Here is a 22,040-nt window from a genome sequence, read left to right on the forward strand (position 1 = left end):
TCCAGAGATGTTCAATAGAATTTAGGTTTGGACTCTGGCTGGGCTACTCAAGGATGTTCACCGAGTTGTTTTTAAGCTACTCCATGGATATTTTAGCGGTGGCTTTGCGCCATTGTTCTGCTGGAAGATGAACCGTTGCCCCAGTTTGAGATCAAGAGCACTCTGAAGCAGGTTTTCATTCAGCCTGTCGTACTAAACAGCAAAAACAATTGACGTTTTCCATCCACAAGATGACGACAGAAACCACATAATAAGCTCTTAAAGGAGAAAATCTCAGCGTAATTTTAACTACAACTAATCAAATCATTATTAAGTGATATTCTAAGTTGATCTCTCTTTTTATGTTGTAGTGCTGTATTTTTACAATAGTAATTGTAGTGTGTTTAGTGTGAGATGGGACTCATGTATCAGCAATGTATGTACTGTATTTTGTGTTGGCCGTTTGTTTGTTTCCAATGATTCTCATGTTTTCATTACTGCAGACTAGTTCAGTAGACAGAAAGAAAGAAGAAATGACTGGATGGGTTTAGCGTTTTTCTTATCGCAAACACAACAGTAATCTGGTAAACTTTGGCTTTTTCTGTGTTAATTATTGTGATCTCCCGATTGCAAGAGAAATAATGGGAAATCTCTGTAGACTGATGACATTTCATGCCGCTCAGCCTTATAATCTTAAAATGTGAGCAAAATCAGCTGTTTTGTCATAATTTTTGACATTACGCTAGAGAATCATTCAAATACTAGCTCTAAAGGGACGATGATAAGTAGTAACAGTTTCTGCTGTTCTGACGTCAGCTGCAGATGTGAATGAATGGCGGAAAAAAGTAGTTCCTTATACAAAAGGATTTTTAGACTCCATGTTTGATTTTCTTTTTATTATACATGATTATGATGTCGAACTGTTGTATAAACACAATATCACACCTGTAGCGGTGCAGCTGTATATTGTTACTGGTTGGACACTAAGGCACTATATATAATTCATGGGATTTTAGAATTGATTTTGAGTTAATAAAAGAAAAATACACTCAAAATACACAAGTTTCAAATTAAGTCATTTCAACTCATGCGCAGTCATTTCAACTTAAAATTACAATACATTCACTTAAAACCCCAATTTGACTCATGTAAAACTCTAAATAATTCTAGAAGCACAATTATTTCTCAAAACTGCACAATTCTAACTCAAAAACATGTTATCATGACTGTCAGTAATCATATAATTTTTTACAGTGTTGTTGCTAGGCCGAATGCTATGCAGTTTTTTTAACTTAACTTTAAGATAATTAATTTACAGGTAAAATAATGAACTGCTTTTCAATTCAAATCTATATTTAATGTTAAAATACTTGTGTGATGGGTGAATAGCAAAGTAATAAACCCCTTCAGGGTGATACAATACTTTACGTGGCACACATGCCACATCTCATTGTCTTGTTGTGACTCACTGTTTCTTAATATGTGTCAGTGTTTTGCAGATCCATGTGAACCGGACAGCAATGCTGGGATACACAGCCAAAAAGACTGATGGATGGAACATTTGACAGATACGGTAAAGAAATACTGGCATGTGGGGTGAGGGCGCAAGTCTTACCCCATGTAGCATACATCTGTTTCTGAGAGCTGTTTATATCATTCCATACCTTATTTATTTTCTTTATATTGTTTTTTTTTTTTTTTTTTGCCAGGGAAATGTCATTGAGAACACTTGTTCAACCTTCATCTAAATATGGGCCAATGGAGGACACATAGTGGTGGATGGATTAGAAAGGGATGAAGCAGAAAGGTGGAGCCTGTTTTTTAAGGCTGCGCGGACATTGGCTGACATATTCACTGTTTGGCTTTTCTTGTCCAATCCTGTCCATTTTCTAGAAAGGTGAGAGTAATATGAGGTCTTATTAGGAGAGGCTGAAGATGTTTGCCCATCTGCGGACATTCAGGGGGAAAGGCTGTCGCACTGAGGACTGTTATTGTTTTCAGATATTGAGCTCACTAACAAGCTGTCAGAATGGTAAGATTTCTATACACGGACAAGACACTACGATTATTATCTGATTTTTTTATGATTGCTCAATATGGATGCATGCTTATGACTAGAACATTTCTAAAAGAACTTTGAAGAGTAAATGTGCAGGTTTTATTTTTAAGGAATACCTTAAACATCTAATTCTAATTGCTATCGTAATGATATCTAGTTTGTTTAGTTTTTATTCTCAAACAAGTGAGGAGTTTAGATGCAAAAGTGGCTTCTCAAACTTTCTTCTAAAATGAAAGTGAAATTACTAAACTTAGGCTTTTGCATTAGAATTCTTCTACAACTTTCTACAATTTGACAACAGTTTAGGTATACAATAAAAAGGTTTTATCCGTTTTTTACAGTTTACAACTGTAAGCAATAGTATTTTTGAAGGCCTGGTTTTGCTTAGCTTTTTGCTTTATGTGTGCAGTTATGCTTACATGTATATTTTTGCTGTGATTTCTCTGCCATTATTTATAATAGTAGTCATTTCTGAATAAAAAAATTGTTCTATGGTAAATTGCTTTTGCAGTAAATTTGCAGCTTTTTCCAGTAAATTGCTGTCATTTGCTTCAACACTTTCTCAGTATAGCTGTCAGATCTGACGTGACCCTGAATGACAAAACCCTAGAGCTTTTATAATGAATGAATATATTTTTTCCAGTATCCAAAATACATATTTTGGTCAATATTATAGACTTCTCTTCTGTCAAAAATCATTAGAATATTAAGCAAAGATCATGTTACACACTGAAAAAAAAATGAAATCTGCAAAACTGTTGCAATTTATATGTGTTGAATTTAAACAAATAACAAATTACATTTAGTAATGTTCAACTTAATTTGTTTGTGTAAATTCACCCCAAATAAATTGTTTACAACCAATTAACTTAAAAAATGTAAATCCAAGGAATCATCTTAGAATTTTTTAGTACATGATCACATTTTGTAAATTTCTTATCACAAATATATCAAAATCTGAATTTTGATTAGTAATGTACATTACAATGAGCTTAAGTCTTAACTTTAAAGGCAAACTTTCTCAATATTTTATTTAAACAAACCACACAAGAATGAAAACTTATTTATTCAACTTTCAGATGAAGTTTAAATCTCAATTTCAAAAATTGACCATTATGGTTTTGTGGTGCAGGGTCACATTAGAGAAATAAACACTAATGTTAAATATTGCCTCCAACAAGTAATTGACAAATGACCTCTCTTCTGCCCTTCAGTCATGTTTGATGGTTTGCGGTCTCCAGATAGATGTGGTAATCCACATCATCAAAGAGAGCGAACACATAGGGTTTGATTACAGTGCTCAGACTGTCATGCTCCTTTGACATTTGCAGTGTCGTTTTCTTATTCTTTGTGAGCATGAACGTGTAGGGGAAATTATTTATAGCCCATTTTATACGGTAATAGCGGTAAATGACTGTAAAATAACCAGAATTACTCAGGTAAACATTCAGACAAGCAGTTCCTTTGTGAACTTGGAGGAAGGTTGCATCTTTCGGATCTGTAGTGTGAACAATGTACACAATGCACATATTTGGGCAAAAACCTGTACTTAAAATAAATGTTAATTATGATAGAATTTTGTAAACAAGTATCCCTTATCAAAATCATTAAAAGTTTTGGAAATTTGATTGAACATATAGTTAAACTAAAAAAATCTGTGTACAGAAAATTAATTATGTGAAATCTGCGATAGAAAATATTTACTGTTTACAGTATTAAAAAAATGGAAGCCTATACTGTATGTCCTCACAATTCATAAAATGAAACCTGTGTGTGTTTGTGTGTAAAAATGGTTAATTTACATAGAGGATTTTAATATTGTTCAGATTTTAAACAAATTTTATCGAATTCAGATGGTATTACGGTACAAAAAGATGGACATGACAAAGTGTTCTTAATCAGCTGACTTAATCTGACTGGACAACTTGAATCTGAGATTTATGAAAGAATTATGTAAGGCAGGGCTGCTCAACCCTGTTCCTGGAGATCAGGCAGGCAGGTGTGTTTAATATGGGTTGCAACTACTGAAAAGTATCAGCCCGTTCATGTATCACTGTTATTCTGTCCCTGAGTAGGTGATGAGTTCTCCTGTTTAATATAGTTTCTTACTACATAACATTTATGAACTGTAGAGGGTTAAGTGCACCATTAGTCTCCTAACCTAAAACTACAACTTATATCATGGAAAATGTACATTTGCACTGTAATGAAGTAAAAATACTGTACACCACTGCCAATATAAGAATATTTTCTTGAATCAAATTCTGAGTGGGCGGCACTGTAGCTCAGTGATTAGCACTGTCATCCTACAGCAAGAAGGTCACTGGTTCAAGTGCCAGCTGGGCCAGTTAACATTTCTGTGTGAAGTTTGCATGTTCTCCCTGGGTTTGTGTTTTCTCCACAGTCCAAAGACATGCGATAAGTGAATTGAAGAAGCTAAATTGGCCGTAGTGTATGAGTATGAATGTGAAAGTGTATGGGTGTTTCTCAGTACTAGGTTGTGGCTGGAAAGGCATTCGCTATGTAAATACCATATGCTGGAATAGTTGGTGGTTCATTCCACTGTGGTGATCCCTGACAAAAAAAAAATTAAGCCAAAGGAAAATGAATGAATGAATAAATTGGCGATGCAGTGGCGCAGTAGGTAGTGCTGTCACCTCACAGCAAGAAGGTCACTGGTTCGAGCCTCGGCTAGGTCAGTTGGCATTTCTGTGTGGAGTTTGCTTGTTCTCTGTGTTTGCGTGGGTTTACTATGAGTGCTCCGGTTTCTTCCGAAGTCCGAAGACATGCAGTGAAGGTGAATTGGGTTGGCTAAATTGTCCATAGGGTATGAGTGTGTGTGGATGTTTCCCAGAGACCGGTTGCAGCTGGAAGGGCATCCGCTGCGTAAAACATGTGCTGAATAAGTTGGTGGTTCATTCCGCTGTGGTGACCCCGGATTAATAAAGGGACTAAGCCAAAAAAGGAAATAAATGAATGAATGAATTGTGAGTAACGTGTCAGGTGGTGGTCAAACGCAACTTGTTTTTCTCTTAAAAATGAAAACACTTGCTGATAATGTGCTTACTGCAGAGTAATAAATGAAAGTAATAACATGGTTTGAGCAGGTGATACAGGTCATATAAATAAAAGCAGTGAAAATGGAGCCTGCTGTGAACAGCTTGGACAGAGCTTCATGACTGATTTAAAATGTTCTACACGTGCTCGTTGTCGTGTTTTTTTTTTTTTTTTTTTCAATCCACCAGATTAGCAAATGGGTTTAATGAGGGCTAAATAATATGTTGGTCCTGAATAGTGCTTCTCAAAAAAGAAAAATGACCAGAAGCACAGTGTGTTTTCTGGTCACACCTTTTGATTTCTTCTTTACTCACCTATTAATCATGAATTCAGCATGATGAGGAACAAATAGGGATCCAAAAAAGGAGTGAGACTTCAGACACAATGCGTAGGATTTCTGATTTCTGTCAGTTGTAAAAAAAAAAAAAAAGTGTAGTGTAGGAGGTGTTTGCTATGACATTTCACTTTTGTAGGTCCTGTATGTAAAGCATTGAGTTCAGTCTCAGCTGTTTATTGCGGATTTCTATGTTATTTCTCTTTTCTCACAAGGAATTCCACAATCTCCAATACAATTTTTATCAGAAATCCATATTTGTACAGGGCTCGGCTCGGCATATATAGGTACAGCCCATCACAAATCTATCTTTTAAATTCAAATATTCAATAGAAAGCTATACAATATTATATTTGTGCATATACAGTAGATTAGTCAGTACTGAAATCAAATCTGGAGCTTATCTAATAGAATAACCTATGATAGAGGTCCAAAAACTAGTAAACCAAAATTTATATGTTATAAAAATATTAAATACAAATTTAAAAAAGAGGAAAAATCAAGAGAAGTAAAAAAAATTATATGTTGTAATTTTCTTTTGCAATATTTAGCTTGAATTTAATTGTATTATCTTTCAATTGTCTAAATATGTTCGGTGACTAAAATATTATTTAAATAAATCTGTTTGTTTAATAAATCTGCTTTGTTTAAATGTGCCCAAATGCATTGCCTATATTCAGTGAGAAACGGATAAAGATATTAGTTTTTTGACACCAAAATGGGGTGTACTCATTTATGCTAAGCACTGTATTAATACCACTTTCAGCCATAGAGACCACACAACACTATATCTCATGGGCTCTCAATGAGATGATGTTTGCCAGTAATGATGTTTGCTTTGTCAGCCGATTCAAATGTTATCACTCGATTGAATGACCGCTATCAGTGGTCATCAGCTGATAGATATTGGCCAATAGGGGCCTTCTGCGCCTATTAGTAAGCTCAAAAGGCTTTTCCGTCCACATGGTAAATCAGCTATACATCACATACAGCTGCGACCATTAAGTTAATGATAATTATTTATATTATTTATTAAATTTCCCATTAATTGTGTTTTATTAACATTTACCCCAACCCTAAACCCAATTGTCAAAGTAATGTAAAAACAGATCTGGATCCTGAGTCTTCTCTATAAGACCATGTGGATGGATGATAATGGGCTTCTGTTCTGTTCAAACTACTTATTTAAAATAAGCTGAAACAACACAATTCATGACATTTTTGGGGGGTGGGGCGGGAGTGGGGGGTTGGAATATTGCCTGACTATTGCTCAATCCACTTAAATTAGTAAAAACTAATAGATTAATTTATTTCCATCATGTTGTCCCAACACAGATTCTGTGGAAACCAGCCTTTTTCACAGTGTACACACTGAAAAATTAAGCCTAACATTTTTAAGTGAAAAAAGGTTCTTTAGGTCATTAAAATTTTTTTTCAAATAAGTTATTCATTTAAAAACTGTTGCCTGAAAGGTATCTTTGGCTTTTTTCCTCTTTTGAATCCTTCATAATAGTGTGTGAACTGTGTAGCTCTTCAAAATCTACACATTGAATTCATAAAATGAAATGAAACTTTATATTCATGCAATTCAATACTAGGAACTCATCTGTCTTATTTATTCTGCCTGAGTAATAGTTATTATAATATACATTTTATATATAATCTGAACTGTGACATGAGAGAACATGTTATCATTAGATAAATCAACTGATTTGATACTGTCACATTCTCATGCGTTTGTAACGGCAGCACTGGTGTCTAAGTCATTGTGTGAATAGTGTCAGCATTCATAACTCCTCTTTAACAACAGCTTCAATGGAAACACATTAAATATGATGATGTTAAATTCCTAACATAGCTTCCTTTGTGATGCAGAGCTGTCAGTTTCAATATTTAATCAAGGAGTTCTCGACACTGAAATAATCTTGCTGCCATATATTTTTAGTTGAATCAAATGAACTTTTCCAGTAATCTAAACTAGCATTAGTCAATTTGACAAAAAATATCAAGCTAAACTTTGATTAACTGAAAAAAAAAAAAACTGTGGAAAAGTAAGTTAGAATAACACAAAAATTCTAGACATTGTCTTATTCAGTTTAAAATAATTCATAGGTCACATTATTCGAAGAAACAATTACATAGAATCTCCCAAAATATTTCACCTGTTTGCGACAAATGTAATTCATCAAATGCAGATCTATATCACAGCTTTATTATTTGTTCTAAGATAAAGAATTATTGGAATGGAATTTTTGAAGTGCTTTCTGATATGTTGAAGTTGCAGTTATGACCAGATTTAATACTATTAAGTCTAGGATCAATCGCATTTGTTGTCAACATAAATCACTCTTATACTGTTTAACTACTGCCAAGAAGCTACTGCTACTGTTTTGGGGGAAAAAAAGGAATCCCCTACATGTAAACCATCGTAGAGAAATTACCTCTATGTTACATATGGAGCGAATTAGATATTATTTGAAAATAAAACTCGAACAATTTGAAAAATTTTGGCATCCTTTTATCTGTTACCCTAAAAAACCTTGTGGAATAAGGTATAATTTCTGTAATGTTTTAATATGCTTTGTCATCATACTCTGTCGTTCAAACAGGTCTTTGTAAACAAGTTGGCTTGTTACGTTAATGTTTTTTTATTTGTTTATTATTATTGTCACAATCACCAATGATCCAGCCTGTACAGGTCGCTGTCAAACACAGTATCGCATATAACTACAAATCATCATCTTAGAATTATGAGGTTCTATCTGACATTTGTTACAATTATTAGAGTTATTGACATATTCTTTTTAAATGACAACATACTGTTTGCTGTCTGGAATGCAAAATCTTTGAAGCTCAATATCTGAAAATCATTCAGAATGCAGATAGAACCTTATAATTCCAAGGTGACAAAATCCGCCATTATATGGACTATAAGTACCAGTCATGCACTGCACACACACCAGTTCCTAATCCTGGCTCATTGATAACTCTCACAGCTGAAGCTGCTCAAAGACTGATAAGCTAGACTACAGCACACTAACACACAGGCTGTGCTGAGTCTTGCTATACTGTGAACATTACGACGCGTTTTCCTTGCCTTCCGTGTTTAAACCTTGCTTTGTTTTGTTTATTTATTCCAGTCTGCTGCCTGCCTTTTTGACCATCTTCCTGTTTATTGACCACAACTCGGGATTGCCCTTATACATCTGTTTGCTCCTGTGTTGACTGTTGCTTGCCTGACCATTTTCTGTTCAATAAACCTGCGTTTGGATTCGCACTCCTTTGTCAGCGACTGCTTCATGTTACAATTATGATTTTCATATTGTTTTACCTTTTGTTATCTTTTTATTTGCTTTGACTATGTTATATGAGGACAAAATATTTAAAACAGAGAATTCTTTTTTTTCTGAACCAGTTTTCAATAAAATTTATTTGACAAAATGTACAGTATTACTGGCAATTTTATAAATTGTACAAGTGCACTTTAAATTAACAATTACAATTGTGCTGTAAAACCCCAGCACATTTGAAATTGTTAATAATTTATAGTGTGATTGTAAAGTATATTGTAAGTGTAAAGTATAATGTAGTGTGTCGCCAGTAATACCAAAAAAATTGTCATGCAATACTTTAAAATTTACAAGCGCACTGTAAAATAATAATTACAATTGTGCTGTAGAACCAAAATTGCCAGTAATCCTGTAAATTTTAGAGTAATTTTTTACAGTGTGGCCATGTACTCTTCAATGTTTTTCTGTTGTTAATAGATCATTAATAAAACTAATTTAAACATGCTGTAGATATTCCTTCATCTGCTTTTTTTTTGTCATGAAATCCCTGTAAAGGCGTTTATTATTTGTTTTAATCCAATGACCATTGCCCTGCTCCAGGCTAAATGTCACATGAGGTTTTTATTGTATCACAATCTGTTTTTCTCATTAGCCCACTGATGCCCAGAACGACGCTCGCTCATTCCTGAGTGAGGAAATGATCGCTGGTGAGTGTATGAACTCATGATTCACACTACTTTGCATTCTGTGTTAAATTGTTAATGTAAAAACCTTGAAGACGTAGCTTTTCATGACTTGTTTTAAATTATTCTTTGTCATTCCAACTGGAAGAGTTCAAGGCTGCCTTCGACATGTTCGACACTGATGGTGGCGGTGATATCAGCACCAAGGAGTTGGGTACCGTCATGAGGATGCTGGGTCAGAATCCAAGCAGAGAGGAGCTGGACGCAATCATTGAAGAAGTGGATGAAGATGGTAAGTCTGGTTGCATCCCAGAAGTTAAGTAAAGGAGTCATGGTCTGCCTTTTTTATTTAGAATTTTCTAGAGATTTATGATGTTCTGGAGATTTCTACATTAAAAAATCATAATTTTGAAGATTCTCTTTCCAGTTTTGACGACTCTCATTAGAACACACGTTTATGCGGTGGATTGTAGACTCCGTAGTAAAGGCCGACTCTGAAGTTAAAAGGAAAGTTCACCCAACTTGTATACTATCTATTTATTTGTTCCAAACCTGTTTGAGTTTCTTTCTTCTGATATACACAAAGTAAGATCAATGCAGGTGTCTATCACTATGAACTCTGGATCAGGAGGAAGGCAATGCAACACCTGCGTTATTATCCAGCTTGGCACTGTACAGTGCTGTCTTCATCTCTTGGTGTATGTGCTGATTATTAGCCTACTCCAATCTTATTTACCAAGCTGTACTCCATGTGTACTGTTGCTGCTTTGACACAATCTACATTGTAAAAAGACATAGAAATGAAGTAAAGAAGGATTGACGAAGTTCACATCATTTGAATATCACTACTAGAGTTCCTCAGGGCTCAGTTTTGGGTCCCTTTTATTTCAAATTGGGCTTCTACCTCTCTGTAATATTTATAAGAAGTTAAATATTCAGTTATAATGCAAAGCAATGACACCCATCTTTATCGTACAAAACTATACTTTTCCGCCAACTATAGGAAGCCTCCAGGCTGATGTTGAATATTTTTCTGTAGAGGTAGAGTTTAGCCACACTATTATGCAATGACATTACAAAATCCATAATCTGTACATTTGGTAGATTAGTTTTAATTTACTCAATATAAAATTGGCGAAGAGTTCTGAAACTTATCAGATGTTTCAAAGAATATTGCTTTTATCCTCCTCCTGTACGCCTCTGTTTTGCATACTCAGGCAGCGGGACTATCGACTTTGAGGAATTCCTGGTCATGATGGTGCAGCAGCTAAAAGAAGACCAAGCTGGAAAGAGCGAAGAGGAGCTTTCTGAATGTTTCCGTATATTTGACAAGTAAGTCACTAATATCGACACCAAACAAAACGGAACAGCAGTGGGAGGAAAGGTTACTGGATTTGCCTTTTAAATCTAAAATAGAAAGGAATATAAATCACCAGAATTTATAATATTTATGCTGGTCTGTCTAGGTCATAGTAGGTCTCGAACTGGATTCCTGGAGGTCCGCAGCTCTGCACAGTTTTGCTCCAACCCCTATCAAACACAGCTAAGTCATCTAGTCAAGGTGTTTAAGACTACTAGAGACTATTAAATAGGTGTGAGTTATAGGTGGTTAGAGTTAAACTGAGCTGCAGCCCTCCAGGAATTAAGTTTGAGACCACTAGTGGTTTAACAGCGACCATCAATGAGACATAGAAATAAGTAATTAAATAAGATCTCGATATCAAACATGACTTTCTGCATTACAATGTGTCTATTAACTATAAAAAAGCATGTCTTTAGATGAAAGTAGGCGGAAATCATGTTCACTGTGCATTGCAGGGCACTACATATAGCATTAGCTGTATAACATTACAACGAAATATGTTCATTGTGAATTCAGATGAACGACTGGTCATAAAGGGAACATTTTTTGCATACTATCTAGACTGTATAACCTATTCAGAAATTGGATAGTTCTGTTCATGGAATTGGCATAGCAATAAATATTAATCAAAGAATCCACTGTGCCATTATGTAACATTTATTGCAGCATTTACTTCCGTTAACAGAGTAAAAGATTGGAATAGTTTGCTTATTCCACATATACTTCTTGATTACAGAGCATAGAGTTACAATCAAGACATCTTAATGCATGAAGAAATTATTTTCATTGGATTTTTTAAAAAATATGTAGCTTTATCAATTATGAGTTTTAAGGAATGCAATTAGTGACTGCAAGAAGACTTTATTATTTGACGACATTTATTATAGAAGTGTAAATCTAACAGTACTTTCATGTGATGCAGAATATAGTTATTTTATTAAATTTTGTCATGTTTACCTGAAAATAATGAATGAATCATTTGTTTCATCTTATTCATAACCGAATGAAATTTAAGTAGTGTTAAATTAAATTCCTTCAAATTTATTCATTCAATTTCTTTTCGGCTTAGTCCCTTTATGAGGAATGAACTGCCAACTTATCCAGCATATGTTTTACGCAGCTGATGCCCTTCCAGCTACAACCCAACACTGGGAAACACCAATACACACTTGCATTCACACACATACACTATGGCCAATTTAGCTTACTCAATTCAACTGTACCGCATGTCTTTGGACTATGGGGGAAACCAAAGCACCCAGAGGAAACCCACATGAACACAGGAAGAACATGCAAACTCCACACAGATCCAGCTGGGGCTCGAACCAACAACCTTCTAGCTGTAAGGCGATCATGCTACCTACTGCGCCACCTGGACACACTTCCTTTAAATTAATTAGCAAAAACAAAATGTGCTTTTCAGTATTTTCTTTATTTTAGCTTTATGCGCACAGAAAAAAAAATCAATGCATCCATTTAGGTTAATAATCTTTTCAAACATGAATCCAGTCAATTACTTGTGCTGCTAAATCTACCAGCTTAAGAGTTTATTTTTATGAATAAAGCTCTTTAAACTAGCTTAGAAATGTTTTGAATGAGCATGTTAATGAATAGTATTCTTTATTGAAGTCCTTGACATCCAGCTATTGCACATCCACACAGTCCATTTGGCTTTCCAAGAAAAATAAAAACAATGATTTGCTTTATTAAAGGGACTTTTTCAATCAAATGTTTTTCCTCACTGTAATATACCTCCTAGGTCTACGGAAGAATAGAAAAATAAATAATGCATATGCATAATAGAGACTGATTAATTTTGCAATAACTGCTTTATTTTAGATTTTAAATAGCAAAATACTCCTTTGAATTAAGCTTTATTGATAATCTTGTTTTTTTTTTTTTTGTCTTAACACCTTGGTAATCCTTAAGTTTAGGTCACCATTCATGCTATTAACTACTGGCTTATTACCTGCCTATTATTAAGATATTAACTGTTCATTAGTATTGTATTCTGCATCCTTAATTCTACCCCAAACCTAAACCAAACTACTACCCTACTATTAATAAACAGCTAATTAGTAGTTTTTTTAAGCTAGTAGTGTTTGTTAATGGTTTGTTATTACTGTTACTTGTGAACTAAAGTGTTACCAACACCTATAATCTTATGCGCTTTAGCTAATTGTGACAGCATTATTAGAAAACTCTGTAACACTTTGTAATAACTGCACACTACAAATCATTTATTAAGCATTAGCAAATAGTGAATTCCTTATCTGTTAAGTATTAACTCTACATTAACAGATGTTAGTAAGCAGTTTATATTTGCAGCTTTTATTTTTATCTTACATATTTTGTTGGGTGGATCTCGGGCTTTGTTCACAATCAAATGTTCAATAAAAAAAAAGATAAAATTAATAAAAAAAAAAAAAGACCCCAAACTTTTGACCGATAGTGTAAGTATTATTATAAGGATTCATGTGTGTGTAATTGGTCATCAATTTATTTAAAAAAAAAACACATCTAGATATAACAAGACAGGTGACATAGCTTGACAACTAAATCAACAACAATAATGTAATTATTGTAATATCAATGTAATATCATTTGTTTACAACAGGAACCAAGATGGTTTCATTGATCGTGAGGAGTTTGGGGATATCTTGCATGCCACTGGTGAGCCTGTGGCAGAGGAAGACATAGATGAGCTCATGGCCGATGCAGACACAAACAAAGACGGAAAAATTGACTTTGATGGTAAATGTTATTCTGTTTTTCTGTGTCTCCCTCAGAAAATAAAAATAAAAAACAGACAAAACTTTTAAAGAACCATTTTTCAGCCTTTCTTTAAAGACCTTTTGCACTGGAATGGTTCCATAGATGTTAAAGTTCTTTGTCCATTTTTATTTTTTAATGTTAAAGTATATTTAAATATAAATACATATGTGTCCATGGGATTTTCCTGACCTCCAGATATTATAATACCATGTTTGAGATGCTTAAGGAAATTAATTTGTGCAATATTTTATCCCATACAAATGAATTTGTTCAACATATCATCCCTTTTTTCCATTTTTATTGCAGAGTTTCTCAAAATGATGGAGAACGTGCAGTAAGAAAAATTCCATTTCATCCCCTCCAGCGGCAACTGAAAGCAGTCAAGATGTTCAAGAGCATCTGAGTGAGATTTTTGAAGAAAAAGAAAACAATGAGACAAATCGATAATGCTTGAGATAGTATGCAATGTGCTTTGAGGAACAGGAGAAATTATAGATGAGTGGTACCTTCTTGCCGTTGTTCCTCAAGGACCGCACTGTGATGGCACCTATAAATAACCATCCAAACCTTTTTAAAAGGAAACCACTTACCCCTCACTCAGCTGTCCCCCACTACACCTGCTTCTTCCCCAGACATTCTCCAGCCCTCTGGCCACGTCCCCTCACCCTTTGCTGTTTTAAAATAACCCTGCTACAGTATTTACCTCAGACGCAGACTTCATGCTGTGTTGTCATGGTGATAGGAAACCTCTTATTTTTCCAACTGTATCTTTGCAAATTGATTAAAAAGGCACTTTTGACCTATATGCTTCTATATTTTGGGAATATTTTGCTTTGATTTTATTATCCAAAATAGTATTGTGTGATTTCAGCGCTTTTTTTATATTTTAAAAGTAGAAAACCTAAAAGTGGTTGTTATGAAGCCAAATATCTCAGTTCTAGAAGTTAATACTGAGACTCATGTGATCTTCTGACACACCCCGCCAATACTTTCACTACTCCCCATCAGAAAAACAAGATCAGCCCGCCATCATGGTTTCCAGTTGCCCTGGTCCAAAATAGACAACACTTTGAGCGTCCAGCAGATCCGTAGTGTTGTCGTTTGAATTTACCTTGGTCTCTTCTTTTCATACTTTAGAAGGAAGGTCAAGAAAGGTCATGAAAAAGATCAATTTTAAATCCCAAAGACCATTGCCAGTAGTATGCTAGTTATATAAGTTGAGGTTAGAGGCAAAAGGTCAGATTTCCCTCAGGTTTTCTTCTTACTGCGGGAAACGCCAGTTGATCCTTCAGGTCATACAGTACTGTTGGAGGTGTAATCTCATGCCACTTCTGTAGATGCAATGATTTCTCAACTTCTCTGCTCGCCTTTTAAATCACTCCATTTCTGCTGGAAAGTATAGGGTCTGTAACCTCCTCCTTCTCAAACGTCCTCATGATTCCTAGCTCAGGAAGTGCATGCCTTAGATGGAAACTGGGGTTTATGCTCTTTGGGATTTGGGGTACCTGTGTCTCCATTTGTGTTGTTGAGTTCTGGGTGGAGATCTAAACCGACTGCTATTCAGGGCACAGGGAAGATTTGCAACACAGCACCTTCCCAGGCGGTTTAGGGTTTCTTGGCTTGACTAAAATGGGAGAGGTGTAGAACGCTCTCGCCTCTCACCATTTTAAAATTCAATTTCCATCTGCACACATTAATATTACATATAAATATTTACACACATAATTTATTATGTTACAGACGTATGTTACATGTTTAAGAGTATAAAAACTCATTGGAGCTGTAACTACACTGTACGATTTATATGCTCAATTAGTCATGACAGCATATGTTTTTAGTTTATCGTAACTTATTAAACTAAGTTAATCATGTTCTAACTTAATTTTATAAGCAAGCTGTTTTAAGTCAGTTTAACATTATATAAGTTCAATAGACTCATATGGTTAATTTGCTTACGCTTAAAATGTTAAGGCAACCAGTATTTTATTTACAGTGTACTCAAATGGTACTATTGCTCTTTTAAGTTACTAATATGTCAATTTTAGGTAGCGATTAAGGTCTTCGACTTTTGAGGTGAATTGATAAAAAAGCTTTTAGCAAAATCCGGATGTCATTAGAAAATTCAACAATTCACCAAACACAATATTTAACTGCATATATCCATTTACAAGGGTGACCTGGCCAAGAGGTCTGCAACACAGAACTTCATGAATGAAAAGAAAAAAGAAAGGAAATTAAAGAAAAGATAAGAAAAATATGTAATAAATTATACAGTTTAGTCTTTCAGAAATACAAAACTACAATGCAAAAACACATCCACTGAGAAATGGATTCTTATTGTTTGCCGTGTAAGATAGAATGAAATAGCTCAATCTGAATAAGTTCAGACATTTTCAGTTCAGACTGAAGAATATTGCAGTATGAGGGGGCGGCATGACTAAAGACTCGCTTCCCTATTTCAGTCCGAACCCGACGAACAGTCAATTGATAAATGCCACTTGAACATAGTGCATAGTGGCTTTTTATCAGCATAAGCATTTTATTGTGTCTTTCATCAGTTCCTCCAATAAACACAGGCCTGCAGCAGTAGAACAGTTACCATTTTCCTGTATTCTTGAAGACTGTTCTTTAAGTGTACTCATTTCTCATTTCTATTGGCTTGTGGGAGCCGCCGAACCCTAAAAGTTCAGGATTCTAAATCTGGAGGTGTGTGGGCGGGTCTTGGGTGGCCTGTTTAAAGTGTGTCAGAACTGTCACTTGATGTCTAGTCTTTCTGTTGGGGTGCGAGCGTGTTGACCACTGCTTGTCTCGTGGATATAAGTGAGGGAAGCTAAACCACAATCATGGTAAGAGTTTAAATAATCTAAGCAGTCAGTTTTGCTTATGAAGGCATGAACAATTGTGCAAATGGCCTGTTAATCAAAGAGTAATCAAATGTAATAGAGCAATGTCTATAAGTGTGTGTCTATATATATATATATATATATATATATATATATATATATATATATATATATATATATATATATGTATATATCTGTCATTATTAATTAAGGATTATGCAATGATACATTTTATTAATGGTTCTCTTGCAGCTTTGCATGTTTAATACTTTATAATAGGGAATAAAAAAGGGAAATAATTCAGTTATGATTTTAAAAATGCTATTGATCAGAAAACAGAAAAGTAATTTATTTTTAAATGTCATAATTCAGTATTTTTGGTCATTTTTAACATTGAGGTAATCTGAGTACAACTTTAGTAGTTGTCTAACTAATGTACTGTCAGATTTTATTTGCAATACCGAGCCTTCTTTAAATCTCTCTCCAAAACCAAGAAATGGTCTAGCTGTCACAAGCAAAGTATAATAAATCTGTCACAAATTACAACAAAACATTCAAATATCCTTAAATAATAATCATGTTTTTTAATAATAGCTCAATGGTTAAGATGGATGAAACAACTTTTTCCACTATTTCAAATATAAACCTGATTGGATAATTAAATTATTTTAGTTGGCTACTGTTATGTGCTTAAAATTTGGGAAAGTGGTAAATGTGTGGAGATAGCAATTCTGCTATTTGATACATGAAGCTGATCAGCAGGCTAGTTTAAGTGGGCTAACTAAATGCTGAGGCACCACATTCCAAGGATCCTGTTTCTTAACTACCATTTACAGTCACTGACTGCAGGGATAACGTCTTAAGCCTTAAAATAGCTGCAAAATTGTCCTGGACGGACGCCACCTGCTGTACCCACAACCCAGTAGTAATGCATGCATATTATCAGGAAAACAAAAACTAATAATGACTCTCAAATAACTCCTAATAAACCTGATAAAATTCCAAGTCACATAAAAATGAATGTATATATATATATATATATATATATATATATATATATATATATATATATATATATATATATATATATATATATATATATATATATATATAGTAACCATGTTTTAGCGCTACTGCCCACAGTTTTACTACAAATACAATGGTAAAATATGATTACAGTTGCAAAACCCGTGTCAATTTGTGGTTATTTAGTAGGATATAGCAAATTACTATAGTTTTAAAATCTAAACCTTTGTTGTGGTATTTGTAACAAAAATGGTGGTTATAAAACATGTAATTCAGTACATCAAAAAAAAAACTATATTTAGGCCATCTGATACTAACCATTCATAATGTAACAACGTGTTGTTTCACAGACTGACGCGCAACAGGAGGCCCGCTCATATCTGAGCGAGGAAATGCTTGCCGGTGAGTTGTCTATATACAGAGAGAAAAAATGTAATCCACGTCTTTGTTTTGTATTAACTCGAACGCGTCTGTTTTAAAGAGTTCAAGGCTGCCTTCGACATGTTCGATACTGACGGTGGCGGTGATATCAGCACCAAGGAGTTGGGTACTGTCATGAGGATGTTGGGTCAGAATCCAACCAGAGAGGAGCTGGAAGAAATCATCGAGGAGGTCGATGAAGACGGTAAACAAAATGCGACAGCTAGAAATGTGTACACACATCACTTTATATAATATTATAGGCAAAAAATTTTAACTAAGCAAATTCATTTTCATCTGATGTCACGTTTTAAAAAAAAATGTGTCTCCACACAAATACGGATTGCTTTCTAGCTCGGCCTCAAGAGGCGCTACAAACAGTCTAATTTATTTCTCTCAGGCAAAAATATTGAACAATTTTAAAGAATTTCACTGCGAAAATTAAAACTACACAAGCAACTTACCTCAATATCAACACATTGTGTTAAACCCTTAAAAGTTTGAATTCTTTAATCAATATTAAGTTAGTCTACAGTACATATTCAGGCCCAGAGAAGCTTTTAGCCTATCTAGCTTCAATGTCCTCCAAGTCCTATCATATCCTCCAATGTCCTCCAATGTTCAATTTAGTATAAAAATGTCCTAATATTTTTTAATTATCAATTTAAAAAAAAAAAACATATTTTACCTTTTGGAATTGGAACTAGGAATATTGTTTTTGTTCTGTGTTGAATTGCTGAGCCATTGTTTGCAGATAATATAATGATCTGTAGTTATTTTATTAAATTATTTCAATAATTGAAAAACAAACATTCTTTTACCTTATTTTCTTGTCAAAATTTTGATAACAAGTTTATGAAAGAGACCTGTTTTTTAAGTAAGACCTGAGATATCTTTAAGGGTTGATATTAAAGCTAAAAATAAATATAATTTTATGAGCCCCTTCAGGCCAATTCAAGAGCACATGTCATGTACTAAACATCTTTGTTTGTACGTTTTCTTAAAGTATTTTTCTGTCTACATACACTCTGATTGTTTAGTTTTAAGCATAAAATGCTAAAAAAAAATAAGATATGCAAGAGCTAATGTACTCACTGGAAACTTTAGGCAGCGGCTCCATCGACTTTGAAGAGTTCTTGGTCATGATGGTGAGACTCCTTAAGGAGGACCAGGCTGGCAAGAGCGAGGAAGAGTTGGCCGAATGCTTCCGCGTGCTGGACAAGTAAGTAATTCGATATCTTCTCATGTGCATCTGTTTTTGAACGTCACTCAAGCTCACTACATCAAACGCAACACTGTGAATCTGCAGGAACGGTGATGGCTACATCGACAGAGATGAGTTTGCCGAGATCATCCGCAGCACTGGTGAATCCATCTCAGAGGAGGAGATCGATGAGCTGCTTAAAGACGGAGACAAAAACAACGATGGCATGCTGGACTTTGATGGTATGAGGGTTTTTAAATTGCATTATGCTTTATCTTATTATACACTACCCATATAGAAATCTGATACATGGAAATATATGCAAATTACATACGATTTATAAGTTTATAATTGGATTTCACATGTCAAAATGTCAGAGTATATGCAACATATACTTTGAAATATTGCTAAAATGGCCTCTTACATATTTTATTCCAACCATTGGAATTTTTAAGTACGTACATACATCACATATACGTGACATATATGCAACATATGTTTCAAAATATTGCTTTCATGCAAATTTTCAACCATTGGAATTTGAAATATGTACATATATGTTCATATATATGTCTTACATACATAACATTACCTAATTGGCTAATATATTTGAACTTATATGTGCATTATATACATTTCCAATTATTTCACAATTTCAAAAGTTAACAAAAAACATGAAAGCAACATTTTGATATAAATATTTAATATGACATGTATTTCAAATATGTGAAATCCAAATATGAAATTTATATATATATATATATATATATATATATATATATATATATATATATGTATTACCACATACCAGATTTCTATGGGTGCATACATTGCACATGCATTGTGAAGAGATATTGACTCAACACTGTCTTTCCACCCTCAGAATTCCTCAAGATGATGGAGAACGTGCAGTAAAAACAGAGACTCATGGACATTCCTCTCCCCTTTCACCCCTGCCTACTAAATCCCTGCCCTCATAACGCCACCCAAACTCACTTTCCCCTTTTGTCCTCTTTCTGCCTCCATCTCACCTCCGCAGCAGACAGACAGATGAACACTTGTGTGGGGTTTGCCAAGGCTGGGCTCCCACTGATCCTCATACGCAAGACCCAAGGAGCGAAGCTGTGGTGTGGTTCGCAGCTTCATGATGTTGATATGTTCACTAGAAACACACGCCATGGTAGACCCCTCATTTGTGGGTGTCTTTAGTCTAGATTTAGTCTAGATCAGCAGCTTGTTATCGCTGCATAGACCAATGCCAAAGCCACAACCACTACACTGTATTTAAGAACAAACGCTTGAAAACAGAATAAAAAATAAAACACATGTTGTTTAGTATTTTTGATTTATGATTTATCAAGGTCTCTGACCCCGATTAGATTATAGTTTCTGTATATACAGTGCCTATAGAAAACCATCACCCCTGTGAAATGATTACTTTTATTTGTCATGCAGCCTGAAATCAAATCACATTCCAAATAACTTTTCCAGCCTTTGAAATATCTGTGAAGCCTTCTCCTAACCTGTGCTTTTCTACAACTTTATCCTTAAGGTCTTTGAAAGCAGGGTGTAATGTGAGTAAAGGTAAAGATTTTCACAGAGTATGATAGTTTTTATAGGCACTGTATGTATAGACCAAAAACATTTAATGTTCATATATATTAGCAGCAAGACCCCAACTCCAGATTATTTTACAAATACCCAAGTGCTTTAAATATTTCTTAAATTATTATGCTCTGAAGCCTAGTTCTCATCCACTGCACATATTGCTTTGCAACATGACATTTATTTTTTGTGTGGTGTGTGTAAATCAGTAAATTCTGTCTTGTTTATCTGGTCAATGGCTGCTGAGTATTATTTGTAGACTAGTAATGTAAAGTTCATCAAGTATGTATGATTCATATGTAGAACAAATGGATAGGATTTCAGCTACTGAATGCATAAGTGTGCTTGACTGAATTAAAGCGTCGCACACTAACATTGCAAATAATGGGTGATTCAGTCCTTATTATTGTGAGGACTGACAAACACTGGAGAAAAATACCAGATTTACTTTCATTTTCTCAACATGCATGTGCTGCAGGTTGAATGTGCAGGGCTTCTGGCATCTGCTTCCATTTGTTTAGCTGTCTGTTATGCTGTTTGATTTTTACAATCGTGTTTTTGTTATATTATTTGAACTTCTTAGTGTAATCATAAACATACTGGTTTGGTTTGTAGTACAAATAGATTTTGTGTTATTTACCGACAGCAATATATCTGAATTTACACACTTAGATGGGAAATAGCTCATACAAAATAAGGTGACTAGTGGTAGCATGGCTTTTCTTTAATGCAATATCTACATTTATGTCTATATTAGTTTGTTATAATACATTATTAATAGTTATAAAATATATTAATACTTAAAAATGTAAAAAACAATAGATGACACTATTAACCAAGGCATTTTATTCCTTATTCCTGCAGTTTTCAAGAACATTGGGGTAGAGTTATGTAATTTCCCCCCCCTTAAGAACATCTAAATCAGGGATGTCCAAACTCGGTCCTGAAGGGCTGGTGTCCTGCATATTTTAGTTCCGACCCCGAACCATCTAATCAAGCTCTTTCTAGGTATACTAACTAGAAGCTTCCAGGGAGGTGTGTTGAAGGAAGTTAGAGCTAAACTGTGCAGGACACTGGCCCTCCAGGACCGAGTTTGGACACCCCTGATGTAAATAATCTAATTATCGACCAACCTTTTACTTTGGAAAATCAAAATAGCAATGATGATCCTGAAACAAACTTTTCTTTGCAGTGAAAAATTACCACTGTGGAAATGAATGGAAAACTAATGCAATCTCTAATGCTGACCAAAATGCAATCTCGATATTGACTAAAGCAACTAAAATTAGAGGGTCCATTAAATGACATAACATTTTCAGCCAATAAATTTTCGGTGGCCAAAAATTAGGTACATCTTTGATATCGACGCACTTTTAGATTCCCTTTGTTGCACATGTCTGCT

General features: G+C 34.5%; 2 protein-coding genes across 2 annotated transcripts; both read left to right on the forward strand.

The window, feature by feature from the left end:
- The first annotated feature begins 1,924 nt into the window (after nt 1–1,924).
- On the forward strand, nt 1,925–14,343 carry tnnc2.1 (troponin C2, fast skeletal type, tandem duplicate 1). Its single transcript, XM_087306990.1, has 6 exons — nt 1,925–2,011; nt 9,372–9,426; nt 9,551–9,694; nt 10,620–10,734; nt 13,383–13,519; nt 13,847–14,343. Exons 1-6 carry the CDS (start codon nt 2,009–2,011, stop codon nt 13,876–13,878), a joined length of 486 nt encoding a protein of 161 aa, XP_087163116.1. The 5' UTR covers nt 1,925–2,008; the 3' UTR covers nt 13,879–14,343.
- A 1,981-nt stretch (nt 14,344–16,324) lies between these two features.
- tnnc2.2 (troponin C2, fast skeletal type, tandem duplicate 2) lies at nt 16,325–20,871 on the forward strand. The gene is given in 6 exon segments (NM_131563.2): nt 16,325–16,386; nt 17,760–17,811; nt 17,891–18,034; nt 18,937–19,051; nt 19,139–19,275; nt 19,917–20,871. Coding segments are annotated over 6 exon segments (483 nt in total). The 5' UTR covers nt 16,325–16,383; the 3' UTR covers nt 19,949–20,871.
- The last annotated feature ends 1,169 nt before the right edge of the window (nt 20,872–22,040 follow it).

The sequence above is a fragment of the Danio rerio genome, chromosome 23, assembly GCF_052040795.2.
Source record: "Danio rerio strain M-AB ecotype USA chromosome 23, GRCz13ab, whole genome shotgun sequence".
NCBI classification, from domain to species: Eukaryota; Metazoa; Chordata; class Actinopteri; order Cypriniformes; family Danionidae; genus Danio; species Danio rerio.

What these genes read in the sequence shown, in the direction of transcription:
- tnnc2.1 (XM_087306990.1), top strand. An exon ending in TGAAGAAGTGGATGAAGATG is followed by an intron (nt 9,695 to 10,619) that starts GTAAGTCTGGTT and finishes TTGCATACTCAG; the next exon opens with GCAGCGGGACTATCGACTTT. An exon ending in CGGAAAAATTGACTTTGATG is followed by an intron (nt 13,520 to 13,846) that starts GTAAATGTTATT and finishes TTTTTATTGCAG; the next exon opens with AGTTTCTCAAAATGATGGAG.